Source organism: Melanerpes formicivorus, unplaced genomic scaffold, assembly GCF_026170545.1.
Source record: "Melanerpes formicivorus ecotype bairdi unplaced genomic scaffold, bMelFor1.0.p_v2 SCAF_1, whole genome shotgun sequence".
Lineage (NCBI taxonomy): Eukaryota > Metazoa > Chordata > Aves > Piciformes > Picidae > Melanerpes > Melanerpes formicivorus.
Window position 1 is genome coordinate 32,302,614 of NW_027142353.1, and position 21,732 is coordinate 32,324,345.

At 55.0% G+C, this 21,732-nt stretch overlaps 2 protein-coding genes across 5 annotated transcripts; one reads left to right on the plus strand and one right to left on the minus strand.

Moving 5' to 3' along the window:
- Positions 1-2,077: 2,077 nt before the first annotated feature.
- On the minus strand, positions 2,078-3,578 carry COA4 (cytochrome c oxidase assembly factor 4 homolog). 2 transcript variants are annotated; one of them, XM_068139276.1, is made up of 2 exons: positions 3,482-3,578; positions 2,078-2,674 (listed from the first exon to the last, which is right to left on the minus strand). In XM_068139276.1, the coding sequence occupies exon 2, from the start codon at positions 2,665-2,667 to the stop codon at positions 2,389-2,391; it is 279 nt and encodes a 92-aa protein (XP_067995377.1). In that variant the 5' UTR covers positions 2,668-2,674; positions 3,482-3,578; the 3' UTR covers positions 2,078-2,388. The 2 variants fall into 2 exon arrangements, with proteins under 2 accessions (XP_067995377.1, XP_067995384.1); XM_068139283.1 differs by lacking the exon at positions 3,482-3,578 and adding an exon at positions 3,162-3,364.
- A 91-nt stretch (positions 3,579-3,669) lies between these two features.
- Positions 3,670-21,400, plus strand: PAAF1 (proteasomal ATPase associated factor 1). 3 transcript variants are annotated; one of them, XM_068139260.1, is made up of 12 exons: positions 3,675-3,826; positions 3,907-3,947; positions 4,614-4,717; positions 5,332-5,421; positions 6,569-6,667; positions 8,803-8,953; positions 10,273-10,467; positions 13,229-13,320; positions 15,301-15,416; positions 17,605-17,687; positions 19,862-19,944; positions 20,959-21,400. In XM_068139260.1, the coding sequence occupies exons 1-12, from the start codon at positions 3,780-3,782 to the stop codon at positions 21,034-21,036; spliced, it is 1,179 nt and encodes a 392-aa protein (XP_067995361.1). In that variant the 5' UTR covers positions 3,675-3,779; the 3' UTR covers positions 21,037-21,400. The 3 variants fall into 3 exon arrangements, with proteins under 3 accessions (XP_067995363.1, XP_067995361.1, XP_067995367.1); XM_068139262.1 differs by lacking the exon at positions 8,803-8,953 and having other exon boundaries at positions 3,670-3,826; positions 6,592-6,667; XM_068139266.1 differs by lacking the exons at positions 3,675-3,826; positions 3,907-3,947; positions 4,614-4,717 and having other exon boundaries at positions 5,408-5,421; positions 6,592-6,667.
- The last annotated feature ends 332 nt before the right edge of the window (positions 21,401-21,732 follow it).

Here is a 21,732-nt window from a genome sequence, read left to right on the forward strand (position 1 = left end):
GCTTTCCTGTAGCCCCCTGCAGACACTGGAAGGCCACAAGGTCTCCTCAGAGCCTTCTCTTTTCCAGACTGCACAACCCCAGCTTTCTCAGTCTGTCTCCATAGCAGAGCAGCTCCAGCCCTCTGCTCCTCCTCGTGGCCCTGCTCTGGACACCTTCCAGCACCTCCAGATCCTTCCTGGCACAGAGGCTCCAGAACTGGACACAGTGCTCCAGGTGTGGTCTCAGCAGAGTGGAGCAGAGGGGCAGAATCCCCTCCCTGGCCCTGCTGGTCACACTTCTCTTGCTGCAGCCCAGGCTGTGGTTGGCTCTCTGGGCTGCAAGTGCTCCCTGCTGGCTCCTGTTGAGCTTCTCCTCCCCCAGCACCCCCAAAGCCCTTTCTTCAGGGCTGCTCCAGGCTGGAGCTGCTCTCACACCTTGTCCTGGCAGGGAGCTAAACCCAGATGTGAGTCCTGGTTTGATGGCTGCCAAGAGGAGGTTCTGGCCCTGTCCAAAAACTTGTGGATTTGTGGATTCCAACCCCAGGTGTGGATTCCAACCCCAGGTGGGGTTGGAATCTCTCCAGAGAAGGAGATTCCACAACCTCTCTGGGTGAGGGAGGATAAGAGAAGCAGAGTTGTTGTGGTTGGAAGAGACCTTGAAGGGGATGGAGTTCAACCATCAATCCAGCACTGCCCCAGGGCACCACCAACCCATGGCCTCAGCACCACAGCTCGGAAACCTCTCCAGCCATAGGGACTCCACCACTGCCCTGGGCAGCCTGGGCCAGACCTGGACAACCCTCAAAGGGGGAAAAACTCCTCATGGCCAACTTGAGCCTCTAGCACAACCTGAGGCCATTTCCTTTTATTCTCTCACTTGTTTCTTGGGAGAAGAGACCAAGCCCCAGCTGGCTCCAAGCTCCCTTCAGTGAGCTGTAGAGAGCCACAAGTTCTCCCCTCAGCTTCTTTTCCACCACTCTCAACACCCCCAGCTCCCTCAGCTGTTCCTCACCACTCTTGCTCTCTCCAGACCATTCCCCAGCTTGGTTGCCCTTCTCTAGCCCTGCTTTAGCACTCTTCCCCCCCAGGGTATGGCTGCTCAGATGGTGCTGGTCCTGCTCCAGCTCCAAACCACAGCTCCTCAGCAGCACCTTCCTGGGAAACAGCCTGGAGACTTCCCTCTGGCAAAAGCCACTCATCCCACAGAAGGTAACAAGGGACAGGACAAGAGGAGGTGGCCTCAGGTTGCCTCAGGGGAGGTTTAGGTTGGATATGAGAAGAAATTTCTCCACTGGAAGTGGGGCCAGAGAAGGGAAATGAAGCTGGGAAGGGGTCTGGAGAACAGGGCTGGGGAGGAGCAGCTGAGGGAGCTGGGGGTGTTGAGGCTGGAGAAAAGGAGGCTGAGGGGAGACCTTCTGGCTCTCTACAGCTCCCTGAGAGCAGCTTGGAGCCAGGAGGGGGTTGGTCTCTTCTCTCAAGGGAACAGGAGATAGGACAAGAGGAAATGGCCTCAGATTGCCCCAGGGGAGGCTTAGGTTGGATAGCAGAAGAAACTTCTCCACTGAAGGGTTCTCAACCCCTGGCCCAGGCTGTCCAGGGGGGTGGTTGAATCCCCATCCCTGGAGGTGTCTCAAAGGAGCAGAGCTGTGGTGCTGAGGGCCATGGTTCAACACCAGCCTTGGCAAAGCTGCAGAGTGCTTGGAGTGGATGATCTTGAAGGTCCTTCCCAACCATCCTGACTCTCTGATCCTATTCTCTCTTCTTTTGCATGGCTAGTTTTGCTAGTAGGTGGCACTCAGGGGAGACTTCCTTTTCTGCCCCCCAGCCCTAATCCTCCTGGGGCTTCCCAGGAGATAAATCCCCACCCCCCCGGAGATCCTCTCCACAAGGAAAAAAGCTTTGGGCCAGTGCAGGGCAAGAGGTGGAATGGAACTCAGCAGATGCGAGGGGTTGAAATCCATGGCAGTGCTGCCTCCCCCAGCCTGGAGGCAGCGACTGCTCCCAGGTTGGGATAATTTAGGCTGGAACTCCCCACCCAGCCCCACAAATATCTCCTCCCAGCTCCCGGTTCTCCCTGGCAGCACAGATGGTGACAGCCTTGGCCAGGTCAACAACCACCACCACATTTAATGTCCCAGGGAACTAAGGTGTAAAAAAAAAAATAACAGAACAACCCCCAAAGCAGAGTCAAAAAGGTGCTGGTGACCCACTCCAGGCAGCACCAGGGGGGCATTTCAGGCTGGGGCTGGAAGGGCTGGGCTCAGCTGGCCCCGGCAGCTCCCGGGGAGCTTGGCGGTGGCTCCCGGCGAGGTCGCGGCGGCGGCAGTGGCAGAGTCCCAGGGGTGATTTGAGTCCGGGGCTGGGGAGGGCTGGGGACTCGGCGCTGGCAGCGGTGCCCTGGAGGTGATTTCAGTCCGGGGCTGGGGAGGGCTGGGCTGGATTGGGCTCCTGGGGGCTCGGTGGCTCCGCAGGTCGGCGCTGCCTTCGGGCCATGCATTCGCCGAAGGCTCGCACCTGGGGCTGGCAGTGTCGCCAGTCCTGCCGCTGTGCCATGCAGTCCTGCAGCGCCCGGTGCTGCCCCATGCAGCCCGTCCGGGAGATCAGAGAGTCCAGAGGGTCCTCGCCTTCCTCATCCTCCTCCTCCTCCTTCAACGACGATCTGCTCCTGCCGTGGCCAGGTCTCGCCATCGCTGGGCTGGAAGGAGGTGGGAGGTGTCCCCTGGAGAGTCCTGCATGGGTCTCTGACTGGAATTTTTTGGGGGGCAGTCTCTCCAGGGTACCCAGCACCCCTATTCCGTGGGTTTTCAGGAGCCTCTGAAGCCCAGCACCCTACATGTCCCTCATGGGTGCCCAGCACCCCTGTCCCATGCAGCCCCCCCACCTCCATAGGTGCCCAGCAACCTGTCCATCTTCTCTACCTCCCCATGGGTGCTCAGAGGACCCACAGCACCCCTCATGCATCCTTCCAGCGGGTGCCCAGCGCCTCAGCCCCCATCCATGGGTGCCCAGAATCTGCTGGCCCAGTACCTGCCCATGCACCTTTTACGGGTGCTCAGCACCAACCCGTCCAGCACCCTCCATGCTTCTCCCACGAGTGCTCGACATTTTCACCACGCATCTGACCCCCCACCCATGGGTGTCCATCCTCTCCATGGGTGCCCAGCACTCACCATACCCCTTACCCTCATCCATGGGTGCTCAGAATCCTCCATGTACCTTAACCACATCCATGGGTGCTCAGCAGCCTGCCCCATGCACCTTACCCCCGCCAATGGGTGCCTATCCCTCTCAATGGGTGCCCAGCACCCTCCGTACTTCTCCCATGGGTGCTCAGCACCTCAACTATGACCCTTACCCCCATCCATGAGTGCTCAGCACCACCACCCTCCCCCGTGTACCTTAACCCCACTCACGGGTGCCCCACACCCTGCCCCATGCACCTTCCCTCACCCACAGGTGCCTAACTCCCTCACTCATCTCCCCTAGGCCCCCTGCCCCGTACCTGCCCAGCAGCGCAGCGCGGACGCTTTAAGCCTGGCGGAGGACAAAGTACTCGGCGGGGCGTGGCGGGGCGTGGCGTGGCGGCGAGAACGCTCGCTCATTGGTTGGTGCAGCCCCTTTCCGCTTCCGTCCCGCGGGGTCTGACGGGATGCAAGGCGGTGAAAGAGAATCCTTGCGCCTGGGTAAGATGGCGGCGAGAGCGCGCCCTCTTTGGTAGGTGCCTTCTGCTTCCGCTTCCGCCCCGTGGGGCATGACGGGAAGGAAGGAGGCGGAAGAGGGCCGCAGGAGCCCCGGCAAAGATGATGGCGACGCTGCTGATCCAGAGCGACTGGCACCAGGCGTTGAGGTGGGCACAGTCCTCCTGTTTCCCTGCTTCTCTTCCCGGTCCCTGCCCCGCACTCACTGCCCTGCTCTTTATCCCCCCAGGAGGGACGAGGGCGAGGCCTGGCTGAGCTGCCGGAGCCCTGGTGAGTGCTGAGGGGCCTGCGAAGGTCCCGTGAGGAGTGTCCGGGGGCCTCGGAGGTGCCCTGCGGGTTAAAGCCGGGGAGAAGGTGGCGAGAGGGGAGAGGAGGGGGAGCTGGGGGTTAGGAAAGGCTGAGGGCGACTTGGGGGTGCCCTGGGGGTTAGGAAGGGGTGAGGGAGGTTGTAGGGTGTCCTGTGGGTTAGGAGGTGGTGAGGACACGTTGGGGGGGGGCTTTCTGAGTTAGGAGGAGTAAGGACATGTTGGGGGCCCCTGTGGGTTAGGAGGGCATGAGGGAGATTTGGAGGGGTGCCTTGGGGTTTAGGAAGAGGTGAGGGAGTTTGGAAGATGCCATGTGAGTTAGGAAGAGATGATGAAGGTTGGGGAGATGACCTGTGGTTTAAGAGCAGTGAGGGTAGTGTAGAGAGTGCCCCATGGTTTGGAAAGGGGTGGGAGAGACAGTAGAGCCTGTGGTTTAGGAAGGTGGTGCTGGAGGTTGGAGGGAATGAGGGAAGTCGCAGGGACCCTGTGGTTTTGGAGGGGAAAGAGCTGTTGGAGGGTGCTCTGTGGTCTAGGAGGGGATGAGAAGGGTTGGAGGGGGGTCTGGAGCAGGTGGGCTGAGGAGAAGGTGGGGTGCCAGGCATGCCTGAGCTGCTGGCTGCTCTCTCTGCAGGGAAGCCTACCCTGTATGGTAGCCTGACCAGCCGCAGGCTCGGCACTGACGGTGTCCCTGACATTGCTGCCTCCGAGGGCTTCGTGGTTGGAGAAGTCACCAAGGTGCTAGGGCTGGGGGGAATAGGGCCTGGGAATCATTTCTATGCAGGGAGTGGTGGGGGGGTGCTATTAAGGCAGTCAAAACAGCAGCCTGAAGTTGTCTTCCACTCTGGGATGTGGTTTAATGACTGTGGTGGTCTTGGGTTGAAGGTTGGACTTGATCTTAAAGGTCTCTTCCAACTAAGAGAACTCCATAGTTCTATGGTTCCAGCCACCTGCATGGTGCCATCCATGGGCTTCCCACCTGTGTAGTGCCCTGGAACTGGTCTATAACATCCCACAGCTGGGCTGGAGCTGTGTAAGACCTTCCCTTTATCCCCCTGGGGCCTGCATCTTGAGGAGGTGGAAGGAGACAAGCCCCATGCTGCACCTTCCCGCAGTCTTCAGGCTGGTCTGTAACATCCCACAGCTGGGCTGGAGCTGTCTAAGACCTTCCCTTTATCCCCCTGGGGCCTGCATCTTGAGGAGGTGGAAGGAGACAAGCCCCATGCTGCACCTTCCCGCAGTCTTCAGGCTGTGAGAGACTTCAGCCCAAGTCCACGCCTTGAGAGCTGCTGTGTTGCAGGAGGACTAACAGCACTTCTCTTTGTTTTCTGCCCCTCTTTTTTCTTCTCTAGAAAAGCATCCTCATTTCTTGTCCTCATGAAAATGTCTCCACAAAATTCCTGGCTCCCTACACAACTTTCTGTAGGATCCATCAGAAAAGTGTAAGTAACCACCTGGAGTGAGTGGGGACATAGCTGGGAGGGGCCATCAGCTTTCAGAACTTCAGACCCACCAGGGATCCACTGCAAAGGAAAGAAAATGTGTCAGTTGGTGTCAAAACCCAAGATCAAAAAGGTTCTCTGCACCTGTGGTGGCTCCAAATCCATCCCTGGTTAATCCTGGCTGCTTGCTCCTATTTCAGGAAGTCATCTTTGTTGTTCCCTGGGGGAATTTCTGTCTGTGGGGCTAGGAAGTGAACGTGGAATCAAATCATCGTGACCTGGTGGGAATTGAGAGGCTGGAAAGGTTCAGCTAGTTTGGAGCGTTCACTCACCTCTGAGATCCATACAATCCCTGAATCCCAGCATGGTGGGAAAGGACCTCTGGTGAGGCCACACCTGGACTATTGTGCCCAGTTCTGGGCCCCTCAGTTCAGGAAGGACCTCAGGGAACTGCTTGGAAGAGTCCAGCACAGAGCCACAGGCATCACCCAGCAGAGCCTGGCTCCAGCCTTTTGGCACTCACCCTGCACATCTTTATCAACAGCAATGAGCTCACCTCTCAGGCTCCTCCTCTCCATGCTACAGAGCCCTCAGCTCCCTCAGGCTGTCCCCGGAAGGAAGATGATCTTTGTGGCTCTGTGCTGGACTCTTCCAAGCAGTTCCCTGAGGTCCTTTTTGAACTGAGGGATGGTGGAAGTTGAAGCATAGGAAGTTCCACGGAACAGGCTGCCCAGGGGGGTTTGTGGAGTCTCCCTCTGTGGAGATGTTCAAGACCCCCCTGGATGTGTTCCTGTGTGACCTGCCCTAGGTGCTCCTGCTCTGGCAGGGGGGTTGGACTGGATGATCCTTCGAGGTCCCTTCCAACCCCTGACACTCTGTGATTCTTGCTCAGATGTGAGGATTTTATCATAACAAAACTGTTTTGGAAGTAGTTTTTGACGTGTTTTAAGTGAACCCAGCAATATTTCTGGTGGAGGTAGGCTCACAGAATCATTTTGGTTGGAAAGAGACCTTTGAGATCATCAAATCCAACCATTAAGGATGTCATTGAGGAGTCCAACCATTAATGATACTCCTTGAAGGGAAATTCCTTTCTAGCGTCACAGAGTTTATGGTTGCTGGGGGAGGTTTGTTTTATCTCCTGCAGGTCACTTGTCTTGATATTTCCAGTGGTGGAGGCCTTGGTGTGTCTACCAGCACAGATGGGACCATGAAGATCTGGCAGGCTGCAAATGGAGAGATCAGAGTAAGAGCCTCTAGCTTTGATGTTGGGGTGGGGGGGTGGGGGGATGGGTTGTCTGTGACACTCCTGATGTCATTCAGGCAGTCCATGGGCTGTGGTCTAGGGTGGCAAAGAACCTAGCTTCTGGTTGAAAACCTAATTGGGAGTTGATATCTTAGAGGCTTGAAGCCAAACCTGTTGGAAAGCAGGAGATCCCCTAAGGAACATGGAGCTCAGTGATCCAGAGAGGTGTCCCAGGGTGACAGTAAGGAAGCAGGCTAGGAATGACAGCCAGAGTGCAGGAGGCACCTGGCAGCTCCTAACCTGCAGGGTACAACCATTGAATTTCTCCTGCAGTAGAGAAGAGGTGAGAAGACTCCTGCCCATGATGGCTTAACCACCTCATGGCATCTGCTTGCCCAGCTGAATTGTTTCTGGTGGAGCTTGACCTCTCAGCTGCTTGTTTGGCAGAGGATGAAAACATTTAACCCATGACTAGAGACATCTGATACCCCTTGTGATGTGCTGAGGTGGAGTGAGGCCCAAAGTGTCCCTGTGGCCTCTTTGCCTGCCTCAGATTCAGATGAGTCCATTCCAGGAGCATGAACCCAGAGGGTCTGAGTTTAATCAGAGAACCACAGCCTGGCTTGGGTTAGAAGGGATATTATCATTCAGTTCCAACCCCCCTGCCATGGGCAGGGACACCTCCCACCAGCCCAGGTTGCTCAAGACCTCATCCAAACTGGCCTTGAACACCTCCAGGGAGGAGGCATCCACAGCCTCCCTGGGCAACCTGTTCCAGTGTCTCACCACCCTCACTGTCAAGAATTTCTTCCCAATCTCCCCTCTTGCAGCTTCAATCCATTGCCCCTTGTCCTGTCACTCCCAGCCTTGTCAAAAGTCCCTCCCCAGCTCTCCTGGAGCCCCCTTCAGGTACTGGAAGGTTGCTCTAAGGTCTCCCTGGAGCCTTCTCCTGGCTAAACAATCCCAACTCTCCCAGCCTGTCCCCATAAAGGAGGTTCTCCAACCCTCTATCCATCTTCATGGCCTCCTCTGGACCCCCTCCAGCAGTTCATAGAATCATAGAATGCTCTGGGTTGGAAGGGACCTCCAAGGTCATCTAGTCCAATCCCCAACTCCATGTCCCTCTTATGTTGGGGCTCTAGAACTGGAGGCAGTGCTGCAGGAGGGGGCTGAGCAGAGCAGAGAGGCAGAATCCCCTCCCTGTGCTGCTGCTCTCCCTGCTCTGGATGCAGCTCAGCACACAGCTGCCTGCTGGGCTGCCAGGGACCATTGCTGGCTCCTGGGGAGTTTGTCACCAACTGACACCCATAAGTCCTCCTCCTCAGGACTGGTGCCATTCCTTGTCCAGCCTGGATTTGTGCTGGATATTCTCCATTAACTCTCTAATCAGAATCACAGAATTGGAAGGGTCCTCAAGGATCACCCGATTCAAACCCCTTGCCATGGGCAGGGACCCCTCCCACTAGCCCAGGTTGATCAAGGCTTCATCCAGCCTGGCCTTAAAAACTTCCAGGGATGGAATGGTTTGGCTTGCCCTCTACAACTACCTGAGGGGTGGTTGTGGCTGGGAAGGGGTTGGTCTCTTCTCTCAGGCAAGCAGCACCAGAACAAGAGGACACAGTCTCAAGCTGCACCAGGGGAGGTTTAGACTCGAGGTGAGGAGAAAGTTCTTCACCAAGCAAGTAATTCGTCATTGGAATGTGCTGCCCAGGGAGGTTGTGGAGTCACCATCCCTGGAGGTGTTCAAGAGGGGATTGGATGTGGCACTTGGTGCCATGGTCTAGTCATGAGGTCTGTGTTGATAGGTTGGACTCGATGATCCTCGAGGTCTCTTCCAACCTAAGTTATACTGTGATACTGTGACTGTGGTTGGAAGGGATCTTAAGAATTATCCAATTCCAACCCCCCTGCTATGGGGAGGGACCCCTCCCACTAGCCCACGTTGCTCACAGCTTTTATCCATCCTGGTTTTAAAACACTTCCAGGTTTGTAGGTGTCCACAACTCCTCTGGGTTATTTATGTTGGGGGCATTGCCCCAAGCCAGGGGGAGGAGAAGGCAAGTTTTGGCAGTGAAGAACTGGTGAGCATCAGGGTCATGATGATGGCACTAGCACCCAGTTCTTTGTTTTTCCAGAGGCTGTTGGAAGGCCATGTCTATGATGTGAATTGTTGCAGGTTTTTCCCATCAGGCCTGGTGGTTCTAAGTGGGGGAATGGATGCCCAGCTCAAGATCTGGTCAGCAGAAGATGCCAGCTGTGTGGTCACCTTTAAAGGTCACAAAAGAGGTACAGGGAACTCAGCCTTTAAAATGTTACAGCTTCTCCACATGTCATCACCCTGACACTCAACGGTGGTGGTGCTCAGCCAGGAGTCTGCTGTGCTTTTGTAGGGTTATAGAATGGGAAGGGTTGGAAGGGAGCTCCAGAGATCACGGAGTTCAACCTCTCTGCAGAGCAGGACCACCCAGGGCAGATCACACAGGAATGCATCCAGGTGGGTTTTGCATGTCTCCAGAGAAAGAGACTCCACAACCTCTCTGGGCAGCCTGTGTCACGCTCACAGTAAAAGAGTTTCTCCTCATGTTGAAGTGGAATTTCCTGTGGTTGAGTTTCCATCCATTGCCCTTCATCCTCTCCCTGGGTATCATTGAAGAGAGCCTGGCTGCATCCTCCTGACAGCAACCCTTCAGATACTTGTAGACATTGATCAGGTCCTCTCTCACCCTTCTCTTCTCCAGCCTAAACAGCCCCAGGGTTCTCAGTCTTTCCTCCTCACACAGATGTTCCAGTCCCTTCATCATGCTCATAGCCTCTGTTGAGCTCTGTCCAGTAGCTCCCAGTCACTCTTGACCTGGGGAGCCCAAAACTGGACACAATATTCCAGATGTCATCTAACCAGGGCTAAGTAGAGGGAGAGGAGAACTTCCCTCCTTTGTGCAGTTGTGTGGGATGTGTGGAGCATCTTCATGTCCTGGTTTAAGAGCTGAGCCCATGGCACTTTACTAAGCTCCCAGAACTTGAATCAAAAGATTGGCAGTTGTTCCATGTTCCAAAAGCCCCCTAAGATCATCCAGTCCAACCATCAACCCAACACCACCATGGCCATTAAACCATGTTCCAAAAGCCCTCTAGGATCATCCAGTCCAACCATCAACCCAACACCACCATAGTCATTAAACCATGTTCCAAAAGCCCTCTGGGATCGTTGAGGTCCAGCCATCAACCTAACACCACCATGGCTACACATTTTTTGAGCACCTTCATGGATGGGGACTCCACCACCTCCCCAGGGAGCCTGTTCAGGGACCGATGTCTCATCTTTATGCCAGGTGATGGCTCCTGCTCGCTCTGCTTTGGGGCCTGGGGTGGTTGAGCCTGGAGAAAAGGAGGCTGACGCGAGACCTTCTGGCTCTCTGGGAGCTGCTGCCTTCCTCACACCCAGCCTCCCAGAGGTGGTTGCTGCACGTTGCACCCTAGGGTGCATGGCCGGTGGCACTCTGGGGGGCAGCGGTCGGCTGGGGCAGGGGGCTCACGGTTGGGGTTCACCTCAGGGAAGGAGATGGCTTTGCCTGTCTGTCTGAGGCTGACCTTTGCCTTCCATGCAGGGATTTTGGACACTGCCATTGTGGACAGGGGCAGAAACGTCCTCTCCTGCTCCCGGGATGGCACGGCTCGGCTGTGGGACTGCGGCAAGGCTGCCTGCCTGGGGCTGGTGGCCAACTGTGGCGCTCCAGTCAACAGCATCGCCGTGGGCACTGCTGACGGCTCCCTCAACCTGGGCACCCCCGAGAAGGCTCCAAGTAAGGCTTTGTCCTCTTCATCCAACTGGGGCAGTTTGCTGCAGCTGGGAAGGAAGAATACACTGCAACAGTAGAAATTAGGAGATGATCTGCTGAAGAATCACAGAGTGTTAGGGGCTGTAAGGGACCTCAAGGAGCAGCCACTTCCAAGCCCCCTGCCATGGGCAGGGACACCTCACGCTACAGCAGGTTGCTCACAGCCACATCTAGCCTGGCCTTCAAAACCTCCAGGCATGAGGCTTCCACCACCTCCCTGGGCAACCTGTGCCAGTGTCTCACCACCTTCATGGGGAAGAACTTCTTCCTAACATCCAATCTGAATCTACTCATTTCCATTTTTTTTCCATCCCCCCAAGTCCTATCACTCCCTGACACCCTCAAAAGTCCCTCCCCAGCTTTCCTGTAGCCCCCTGCAGATACTGCAAGGTCACAAGAAGGTCTCCTCAGAGCCTTCTCTTCTCCAGACTGCACAACCCCAATTCCTTCAGTCTGTCTCCATAGCAGAGCAGCTCCAGCCCTCTGCTCCTCCTCGTGGCCCTTCTCTGGACACCTTCCAGCACCTCCAGATCCTTCCTGGCACAGAGGCTCCAGAACTGGACACAGTGCTCCAGGTGTGGTCTCAGCAGAGTGGAGTAGAATCCCATCCCTGGCCCTGCTGGCCACACTTCCCTTGATCATCCAGTCCAAGCCCCCTGCCAGAGCAGGAGCACCTAGGGCAGGTCACACAGGAACACATCCAGGTCAGTTTTGAATACCTGCACAGAGGGAGACTCCAAAACCTCCCTGGGCAGCCTGTTCCAGTCTTCTGTCATGCTCACAGGGAAATAATTCTTCCTCCTGTTTCCATGGAACTTCCTATGCCTCAGCTTCCACCACTGCCTCTTGTGCTGGCATTGGGCATCACCCAGCAGAGCCTGGCTCCAGCCTCTTGGCACTCACCCTGCACATCTTTATCAACAGCAATGAGCTCACCTCTCAGGCTCCTCCTCTCCAAGCTACAGAGTCCTTAGCTCCCTCAGGCTCTCCCCAGAAGGAAGATGTTCCACTGCCTTCAGCATCTTTGTGGCTCTGTGCTGGACTCTTCCAAGCAGTCCCCTGAGGTCCTCCTTGAACTGAGGGGCCCAGAACTGGACACAATATTCCAGATGTGGCCTCAGCAGGGCAGCGTAGAGCAGGAGGAGAACGTCTGGACCTACTGACCACAACCCTTCTAATCCACCTCAGGATGGCTTTGGCCTTCTTGGTCACAGGAGCACATTGCTGGCTCATGGTCAACCTCCCATCCACCAGGACACCCAGGTCCTTGTCCCCTTCATTGCTCTCCAGCAGCTCAGTCCCCAACCTTTACTGGTATGTGGAGAGCAGCCCAGTGGTGAAGGACCTGGGAGTCCTGGTGGGCAACAAGTTCTCCAGGGGTCAGCAGTGTGCTCTGGTGGCCAAAGCCAATGGGATCCTGGGGTGCATTCAGCAGAGTGTGGCCAGCAGATCCAGGGAGGTTCTCCCCATCTACTCTGCCCTGGTGAGGCATCATCTGGAGTATTCCATCCAGTTCTGGGCTCCCCAGTTCAGGAGGGACAGGGATCTGCTGGAGAGAGTCCAAGAGAAGGCTGCAAGGATGCTGAAGGGACCTGGAGCACTGCCTGGTGAGGAGAGGCTGAGAGCCCTGGGGGTGGTTAGTCTGGAGAGGAGAAGACTGAGAGGGGATCTAATAAATGTTTATCAATATCTGAGGGCTGGGGGTCAGGAGGGAGGGGACAGGCTCTGCTCAGCTGTGCCCTGGGATAGGGCAAGGGGCAATAGATGGAAACTACAGCACAGGAGGTTCCACCTCAGCATGAGGAGGAAGTTCTTCACTGTGAGGGTGACAAAGCCCTGCAGCAGGCTGCCCAGAGAGGTTGTGGAGTCTCCTTCTCTGGAGACCTTCAAGCCCTATCTGGATGTGTTCCTATGCAACCTGCACTGGATCCTATAGTTCTGTTCTGGCAGAGGGGGTTGCACTCAATGACCTCCTGAGGTCCCTTCCAACCCCTAACATCCTCTGTGCCTCTGATCTGCCTTCCCCTGACCCAAGCTGCTGAGCTGTGGCACCAAGGAGAGCTGCACAGCAGGCTGTGGTGTGGCCTTGGAGCCACCCCTCGGAAGGGTCACCAGAAGAGAGGACTCCAGAGGAACTGAGCCTTAGCAAGCAGTTGGAGACTGGCATCTCTGTGATGATGGCATCTGTGGACAGCACATTCCCCATCAGCCAGCAGTGTCTCGGGGGAATTGAAGTAGAGTGTGGTCAGCAGCAGGTCCAGGGAGGTTCACCTCCCTGTCTGCTCTGCCCTAGTCAGGCTGTATGTGGAGCAGGGGGCTGGACTGGGTGAGATCCAGAGGTCACTTCCAACCTCCTTCTCGCTGGGATTTTGTGGTCTTGTGCCTCAGGGTATGGCAGAACACTGCTGCAGGTTCAGTAGGGGTAGAATGGACTATTTCAGTTGGAAAGGACCTTCAAGGTTGGACCTTGTCCACCTGCCTGACCATCAAAAGGCAAAGCATGCTCTTAAGGACTTGTACAAAGGCCTCTTGAACACAGAGAAGCTTCCTTGACCACCTCTCTAGGAAGCTTGTGGCAGTGTTTGAGCATCCTTTCAGGCAAGGATGCTTCCTAATGTCCCCTGGTGCAGCTTTCAATCATGATCAAGACTGTCAGGTTGTGGTACCACCAAGTCTTGTGGCCCAGCCACTGCTGGCCTGAGCTAACTCTTGTTCCTTTGGTCAGGTGAACATGAGGTTGGGACAGAAGGGAAGCTCCTGCTGCTGGCTCGAGAAGATAAGAAGCTCCAGGGAGTGGGACTGCAGAGCAGGCAGCAGGTAAGGAGCAGAAGAGTCTCAGAGAGGTTCTGAGATGCTGCTGTGAAGTTGGCTTCAGGACATCAGTCCTGGACACCAATCCTTTCATCTCTTCCTTGGCTTGTGGGCTGGCTTGAGGAATCAAGACAGGCTGAAGCTAACCTAGATGGGTGAAGTGGTTGGTGGTAGTCCCAGCTCCACTCCCCGGGGGAGGTTCTCCATGTGGCCCAGAAAAGGACAGAAGCAGGCTGGAGGTAAAAGGGAGAGCTGATCTGATCTGCCTTGCCTTTGGCCAGGTCCTACACTGCAGTGTTCTCACTCGTGGTGTTCCATGGAGGAGAGCAAAACCTGGAACAATAAAGTGATGTTTTCTTTCCTTCCTGCTGGGTGGACCATGAAATAGTTTTGCTTGGAAAAGCCCTGGAGGATCATCCAGTCCAAGCATTCTCTGACTCTGCTAAGGCTGGTGCCAAACCATGGTCCTCAGCACCACAGCTCTGCCTTTCTGAAACACCTCCAGGGATGGGGATTCCACCACCTCTCTGGGCAGTCTGGGCCAGTCACTGAGAATCCTTCCAGGGAAGAAGTTTCTTTTAATGTCCAACCTAAACCTCCCCTGGGGTAACTTCATAACACTTCTTCTTATTTCTTGTTTCCTGGGAGAAGAGACCAACCCCCACCTGGCTCCAAGCTGCTCTCAGGGAGCTGCAGAGAGCCACAAGGTCTCCCCTCAGCCCCCTCTGCTGCAGCCTCAACCCCCCCAGCTCCTTCAGCTGCTCCTCACAACTTCTCCAGAGCCTTCTCCTCCTTCTCCAGACCCCTCCCCAGCTTCCTTGCCCTTTTCTGGCCCTGTCCTAGCCCTCAAGGTCCTTCTGGCAGGGAGGGCCCAACCCTGCCCTCAGGCTTGCCGCTGTGGGCTCCCCAGTGCCCAGCCCAGGGGCACAATCCCTGCCCTGCTCCTGTTGCCCACACCATTGCTGCTCCAGCCCAGGCTGCTGCTGCCCTCCTTGCCCACCTGGGCACCCCTTGGCTCCTCTCCAGCTACTGTCAACCAACTCCACCAAGGCCTTTCCCACCAGGCACTTCCCAGCCCCTCTGTCCCCAGCCTGGAGCCTTCCTGGGCTTGTGACCCAAGGGCAGGTCCCAGCCCTTGCCCTTGGTGCCCTCATCCCATTGGCCTTCCCCATGACTCCAGCCAGGCCCAGAGCCCTCTGTAGCTCCCTCCTGCCCCTCCAGCAGCTCAGCTCCTACCCAGCTTGGTGCCATCTGCAAACTGCCTGAGGGAGGAGCCTCAGTGTCATCATCCAGCTCGTTGATAAGGATGTTAAAGAGAACATTAGTGAGAGTTTGGTAACTGATTTAACCCAGGTGTGGAGAAGACTCTTTGAACAGTGGCCTGTAGATGTCACCCTGAGTGCAGGTACTGCAGGCTGCCTCATCCAACCAAGGTGTAAAGTTGCTGTTTATTCTGCTGGTTAAGAAGAATGTGAAGAGGACCTCAGGTGGTCACCAGTCCATCTCCCTCCTCTTCATGGGATAGTCTGGGTTGGAAGGGACCTCCAACCCCCTCTGCACTCAGCAGGGACATCCTCAACTAGATCAGGTTGCCTAGAGCCCTGTTGAGCCTCACCTTGAATATCTCCAGGGATGGGGCCTCAACCACCTCCCTGGGCAACCTGTTCCAGTGTTCTACCACTCTTCATGGTGCAGAACATGTTCCTCTTGGCACAGAGTGATGGAGTTGGTAGGTCTTGGGTTCAGTTTGCCTGTCACAGGGACACATCCTTTCCCCAGAGGAGCTCCAGGAGTGGTCAGTGGCTGCACTGTCTCTGATCTTGGAGCAGCCTTCTGCAGGTCCTGGAGAAGAGATGAGGACTCTTTAACCTCCAGATTGCCAGTTTGGGCCATGGTTCATGGAAGCATGATTTGGCTTCCTTCTCCTGGTTGTGCTGTGTCCTCCTCCTGAGTGTCTGACACTTGTGCTTCTTCCTGTATCCCCAGGTCTTCCTCTTCACGGGATCTGATGCCTTCAACTGCTGCACATTCCTCTCAAGTACCTACATCCTGGCAGGGACTCAGGATGGGAACATTTACCAGCTGGATGTGAGGAACACCAAGTGAGTGTGTGCCTGGGACAGGTCAGCTTTTGAGGAGAGCCAAGTGGAGGGTGCTGGCAGGCAGTGTCCCTTCTGAAGGGTGGATGGAAGCCAGGCCATGGCACTGTGAGCCCCTTGAAACCATTTCTTTTCTTGGGGAGCACTGGGAAGGACACTTTGCTGGGGTTGATAATCTACCAGGGTGTTCTCTGGGAGGTGTCTCCTAGATTCAGAGAATCATTGTGGTTGGAAAAGCCCTGAAGGATCATCCAGTCCAACCATTCTCTACCTCTGCCAAGGCTGGTGCCAAACCACGGCCTTCAGCACCACCTCTCTGCCTCTTTGAAACACCTCCAAGGATGGGGATTCCACCACCCCCTTGGGCAACCTGGGTCAGGCTTTGAGAACCCTTCCAGTGAAGAAGTTTCTTCTGATGTCCAACCTAAACTTCCCCTGGTGCCACCTGAAGCCATTTCCTCTTGTCCTATCCCTTGTTACTAGGGAGAAGAGCCCAATTCCCACCTGGCTCGGTGTTCCTTTCAGGGTGTTGTAGAGAGCCCCTCAAAGCCCTTCTCCTACCTCTGTGCAGGTTCCTGCAGTTACTGAAAAGCTTTTCAGTCTTGGGTCTGTGCCTGCACAGCCTCACCTCTCAGATTACCACAGTCTCCCAGCATGGTGGGACTTGGGAGGGACCTCTGGAGCTCACCCAGTCCAATCCCTCTGCTCCAGCAGGGCACCACAGCAGCTTGCCCAGGGGCACCATGGCCAGGGGGGGTTGGAAGCTCTCCACACAAGGAGACTCCACAACCTCTCCAGGCAGCCTGCTCCAGGCTCCAACAGCAAAATGATACTAAAGTACCTTCAGGTCCTCTTTCCTCAAGGGTGGCAGATAGCTTCTGCTGTGTGGTTTTGGGGTTTTTTTTTGGGTGTGTGGGGGGTGAGTGGCAGTTTTAGGCTATGCCTTTCAACTTCTGCTGCAGATTTTGAGCAGAAAAGTAGAGAAATACAAATAATTCACTGTTGGATGCAGAAAGGAAAACAAAAGATTTATTCCAAACAAGATTCATTGGACAAATTCAGGGCTACAGAAGCAGCTGTACCATAACAATCTTTCTCGTTTCACTTCCATCCCCATTCCTTTTCTCTGGGTTGGCTGTTCTGCTTTGTTTGGGAGACAGTAACACTTCTGGCTGGCCTTGAAGATGAGAACTAACATTCCTTCCTCTCAACTCCTCTTTTTTTCTCTTTGGTACAACGGGAGTGGGGGGAGGATGTTTGGGGGGATGCAGTGGAGCAGCTTCCCTGGTCTCTGGGGGAACCAGAGGGAGGCCAGAGGGGGGTTTCCTTGCCATATGCTAACTGTAAATATCTGTCTAGTGTTGTGCATACTGTGTATTTTGTACCTGTTCATTGCATTCCATTGTAGACTGTGGGTTTTGCTTGTCAATACAGCTTCCACTTGCTTCCAGCTGAGTTAGTCTGGCTGAGTAAATGCTGATGGGAAACTTCAACCCACCACACAATGGATATACCTAACACAGTGAAGCTGGGGAAGGCTCTGGAGGACAGGGCTGGTGAGGAGCAGCTGAGAGACTTTGGGGTGTTGAGGCTGGAGAAAATCAGGCTGAGGGGAGACCTGGCTCTCCATATCTCCCTGAAAGGAGCTTGGAGCCAGGTGGGTGCTGGTTTCTTTTTCTCAAGGAGTAAGGCATAGGACAAGAGGAAGCATTCTTAAGTTGCTCCAGGGGAGGTCGAGGTTGTCCATGAGGAACAGTTTGTGCCCCTTGAGGCTTGTCCAGGCCTGGCCCAGGCTGCCCAGGGCAGTGGTGTCCCCATCCCTGGAGAGGTTTCCAAGCTGTGCAGATGTGATGCTGAGGGCCATAGGTTGGTGGTGCCCTACAGTGCTGGGTTGACGCTTGGATTTGATCTGAAAGATCTCTTCCAACCCCAACCATTCTGTGATTGGTAAAGGTAATCCCTGTCTGATCCACCAAGGAGATATGCTGCTCTTCACCTGCTCCCTAACCTTTTAGTTTCCATCCTTTGGCAGCAGGATAACCAGTGCTGACCTTCATAGAGGACAGAGGCTCTTTGCTAACCACTGCTGAGTTCTCCTTGAGCTCACACTCCTCTTGTGGTGCTTGCACATGCAATGGACTCTTGACTGTTGGTCATAAGACTCATCCTTTCTTCCTGCTTCTTCTTCCAGTGCTCCAATCCAGGTCATCCACAGATCAGGATCTCCTGTACTTTCGCTGCTCCCGTACCAAGATGGATTTGTTGCCAGCCAAGGTAAGCTGATGGCTGTGGCATGCCAGCAGACGTCATCACTGGAGGAGTTTTCTGCTCTTTGGGTCAAGAAGATCAAGATTTATCCTGCCTCTGCATTTGTTTTGGGGCAGCCTGAGATCAGCAGAGTCCAAAGCCAAGAGTGGCTTTGTGCTTAAGTCACAGAGTCACAGAATGCATCGGTTTGGAAGGGACCCTCCAAGGTCATCTTGGCCAACCCCCTGCAGCCAGGGCAGGACAGCTCCAGCTGGATCAGGCTGCCCAGGGACAGTTCCAGTCTGAGTTTGAATGTCTCCAGGGATGGAGCCTCAACCACCCCCTGTGGCCTGTTCCAGTGTCTCACCACCCTCCCTGTGCAGAGCTTCTCCTGATGTCCAACCTCAACCTGCCCTGCTCCAGTTGCAAACCACTGTCCCTGCTCCTCTCACCCCAGGCCCTTCTGAGCAGTCCCTCCCCAGCCTTCCTGCATGTCTCCTTCAGATACTGAAATGCAGCATTGAGGTCTCCGTGAAGCTTTCTCTTCCCCAGGCTAAACAGCCCCAGCTCCCCCAGCCTGTCCCCACAGCAGAGGTTCTCCAGCCTCTGATCACCTTGGTGGCCTCCTCTGGACCCTCTCCGTCAGGTCTCTGTCTCTCTTGTGTTGAGGGCTCCAGAGCTGGCCACAGCCCTGCAGGTGAGGTCTCCCCAGAGCAGAGCAGAGGGGCAGGATCCTCTCTCTCCAGCTCTGGCCAAGCTGCTTTGCATGCAGCCCAGGCTGCCCTTGGCCTTCTGTGCTGCCAGTGCCCATTGCTGGCTCCTGTCCAACTTCTCCCCCACCAGCACCCCCAAGGCCTTCTCTGCAGGGCTGCTCCCAACCTCACCATTCCCCAGCCCTTTGATTTTTCACACAATTCAGGCACAAGGGGCTTGATCCTGTTCTAGGTCTCAGACTTGACCCAGAGGAAAGGTGTGGGAGGTTATTTAGTTATTTATCTGAGAGGAGGCAATGGGTGATGGGATGTGGCTCCTGATGAGCTTGGCTTGAATCCAGAGGAGGCCATGAAGATGATCAAGTGTCTGGAAGCCCTCTGCTGTGAGGCCAGGCTGAGAGAGTTGGGGCTATTCAGCCTGGAGAAGGGAAGGCTCCAGGGAGACCTGGTGGCCATGCAGGGCTTCAAGGTGCTGAGAAGAAACCTAGGGACAGACTGTTGAGCAGGGCTTGTTGGGACAGGACAGGGGAGGATGGTTTGCAACTAAAAGAGGGAGATTAAGGGCAGAGAGAAGGGAGAAGTTCTTCACTATGAGGCTGGTGAGAGCCTGTCCCAAGTTGCCCAGAGAGGTGGGAGATGTCCCATGGCTGAAAACATTGCAGATCAGGTCATAGGGGGCTCTAAGGAACCTGCTGTAGCTGGGGATGTCCCTGCTGAGTGCTGCAGGAGGTTGGACTGGATGACCATGAAAGGTCCCTTCCAACCTAAACTATTTCTGTGATTCCATGAAAGAGGGGATGCAGCAAGAGCTGTATCACAGGAGAATCACAGAATCATTGAGGTTGGAAGAGACCTTTGGGTTCATGTTTGGACTTAGTGATCCTAATGCTGCCAGGGCACCACCAACCCATGGCCCTCAGCACCACATCTCCACAGCTTTGAAACCCCTTCAAGGATGGGGACTCCACCACTGCCCTGGGCAGCCTGGACCAGGTCTGGACAACCCTTTTAGGGAAGAAGTTGTTCCTAATATCCACCCTAAAATCCTTGGTTGCTTTTTGCCTTGGGATTGGTTTTGTCCTGTCTTCCTCCAAACCAGGGCCTTTTCCCAGACCTCCAGCATCTTGACAGCACTTTTCCCTGTCCCTGAGGGCTCCATACCCTGCAATCAGGTGTTTCATAGAATCATCATAGAATGGTCTGGGTTGGAAGGGACCTCTAAAGCTCATCCAGTCCAATCCCCTCTGCAGTCAGCAGGGACATCCTCCACTAGATCAAGTGGCCCAGAGCCCTGTCCAGCCTCACCTTGAATATCCTCAGGGACGGGTCCTCAGTTACCTCCCTGGGCAACCTGTTCCACTGTTCCACCACCCTCCTGGTGCAGAACTTGTTCCTGACATCCCTCTGCTGGTGCTCTTTGAAAGAAGCCCTGCTCTTGTTACAGCACTTAGCTGATGTTCCTTCCTTGCTTGGTCTGTGCTCCTGTAGGGGATGGAACCTGCTTCATCATGCAGCAAGACCTGGACCATGTCCTCGATCTCACAGAAGCTGACTGTGACCCTGTGTACAAGGTAAGGAATTGGATCTCAGCCCCAGGATGAAGGCTGCAGGGAAAGGATATGGCAGGCAGCAGGATTGGGCAGCCTGCACCACAGGATGCTTCCCACAGTTGACATTCAAGATGTGGTTGGGTTTTTTCCTTCTCTCCATGAGTAATTTGCATAAACAAGATGCAATCTAACCCTGCTCTGCCTCAGCTTCAAACCATTCCCCCCTGACCTGGCTCTAGACACCCTTAGCAAAAGTCCCTCTGCAGCCTTCCTGCAGGATCCCTTCAGCTATTGCAAGGCAGCTCTGAGGTCCCCCTGGAGCCTTCTCTTCTCCAGGCTGAACACCCCCAGCTCCCTCAGACTGTCCTCAGAGCAGACCTGCTGCAGCCCTTGGATCATCCTTGTGGCCTCCTCTGGACTCCCTCCAGCAGCTCTGTGTCCTCCTTGTGCTGGGGACAGCAGAACTGGAGGCAGGATTGGAGGTGGGGTCTGAGCAGAGCCAAGGGGCAGAATCCCCTCTCTTGCCCTGCTGCCCACACTTCTCTGGCTGCAGCCCAGCACACAGCTGCCTGCTGGGCTGCCTGAGGGCACTGCTGGCTCCTGGGCAGCTGCTCAGCACCCAACACCCCCAAGTCTCTTTCTTCAGGGCTGCTCTCACCCCACTCTGCACCCAGCCTAGATTTGTGCCATTCCACCTCTGGTTCACTTCCCCTTCTTTAACCCTCAAGATTCACACGTCCAGCCTCACACAGAGGCTAAGGATTTGCCCTGCATAACTCACTGGCAGGATCAAATCACAAGGAAAGTACGAAAAAATATTTTTCCCTTTCAGATCTGAGAGAAGAATCCTTGTGTGAGCATTTAGGTGCTCCCTAAGTTCTTGGTGCAACCTTAAACTATCCTCTAAACCCCACTAATGCTGTTACAGAGGGGAGAGTGTTCCCTGAATAAATCCAAAAGGAAAGCTGATCTCTGAGAGCCTTTCACCTGTCACTCTCCTTAGATCTTCCAATTTTCCATCCTCTTTTTTTTCAGGTAGCTTCCTGGGAGAAGGAAATTTACACCTGCTGCAGAGATGGGATCGTGAGGAGATACCAACTTGCTGACCTTTAAGTGTCTGCAGCAGCCACCGCGTGCAGAGAAGTGTGAGGACAGCCCTTCCAAGCTTACGTTCAGCTGTGAGATGTTCTTGAGTCTGTGGTGGTGACCAAGCTTTATACAGAGTTTTTATTACAATTCACCTTTGATTATTTTTAGTTCAGAGCTCAGCTGTGAGGTGTTAAAAGAGGATTCTGTGTGGCCAAAAAAATGTCTTTCCACTGCTGATTCTAGTGGCAGAAAACAAAAATAAATTCTGGGGTGGAGGAAAACAAAAATTCATTTTGAGGGAGGGTGAAGGCAGTAGTGTCACAGTGTGGTCTCAGCTAAAGCAACTGCTTTGGTAAAAGCTGTGTGGAAAATAAATTCTCCAAGACACTGTGGGTGTTGGCTTGTCTGGATTCAGAAGTCCAAGGAAGAACATGACCCAGAAGAAGGGGTTGTAAGGGACCTCTGGAGCTCCCGTACTTCACTGTCCTTCTGGGAGTGAGGCCCAAAATGAATGTAGGATCCACACAGAACTACTGTATCCCAGCGTGGTAGGAAGGGACAGCTGGAGCTCAGCCAGGCCAACCCTACCCCTGCTCCAGCAGGGCACCCACAGCAGCTTGACCAGGAACACCATGGCCAGGGGCGGGGTTGGAAGCTCTCCACACAAGGAGACTCCACAACCTCTCTGGGCAGCCTGCTCCAGGCCTCCAGCACCCTCAC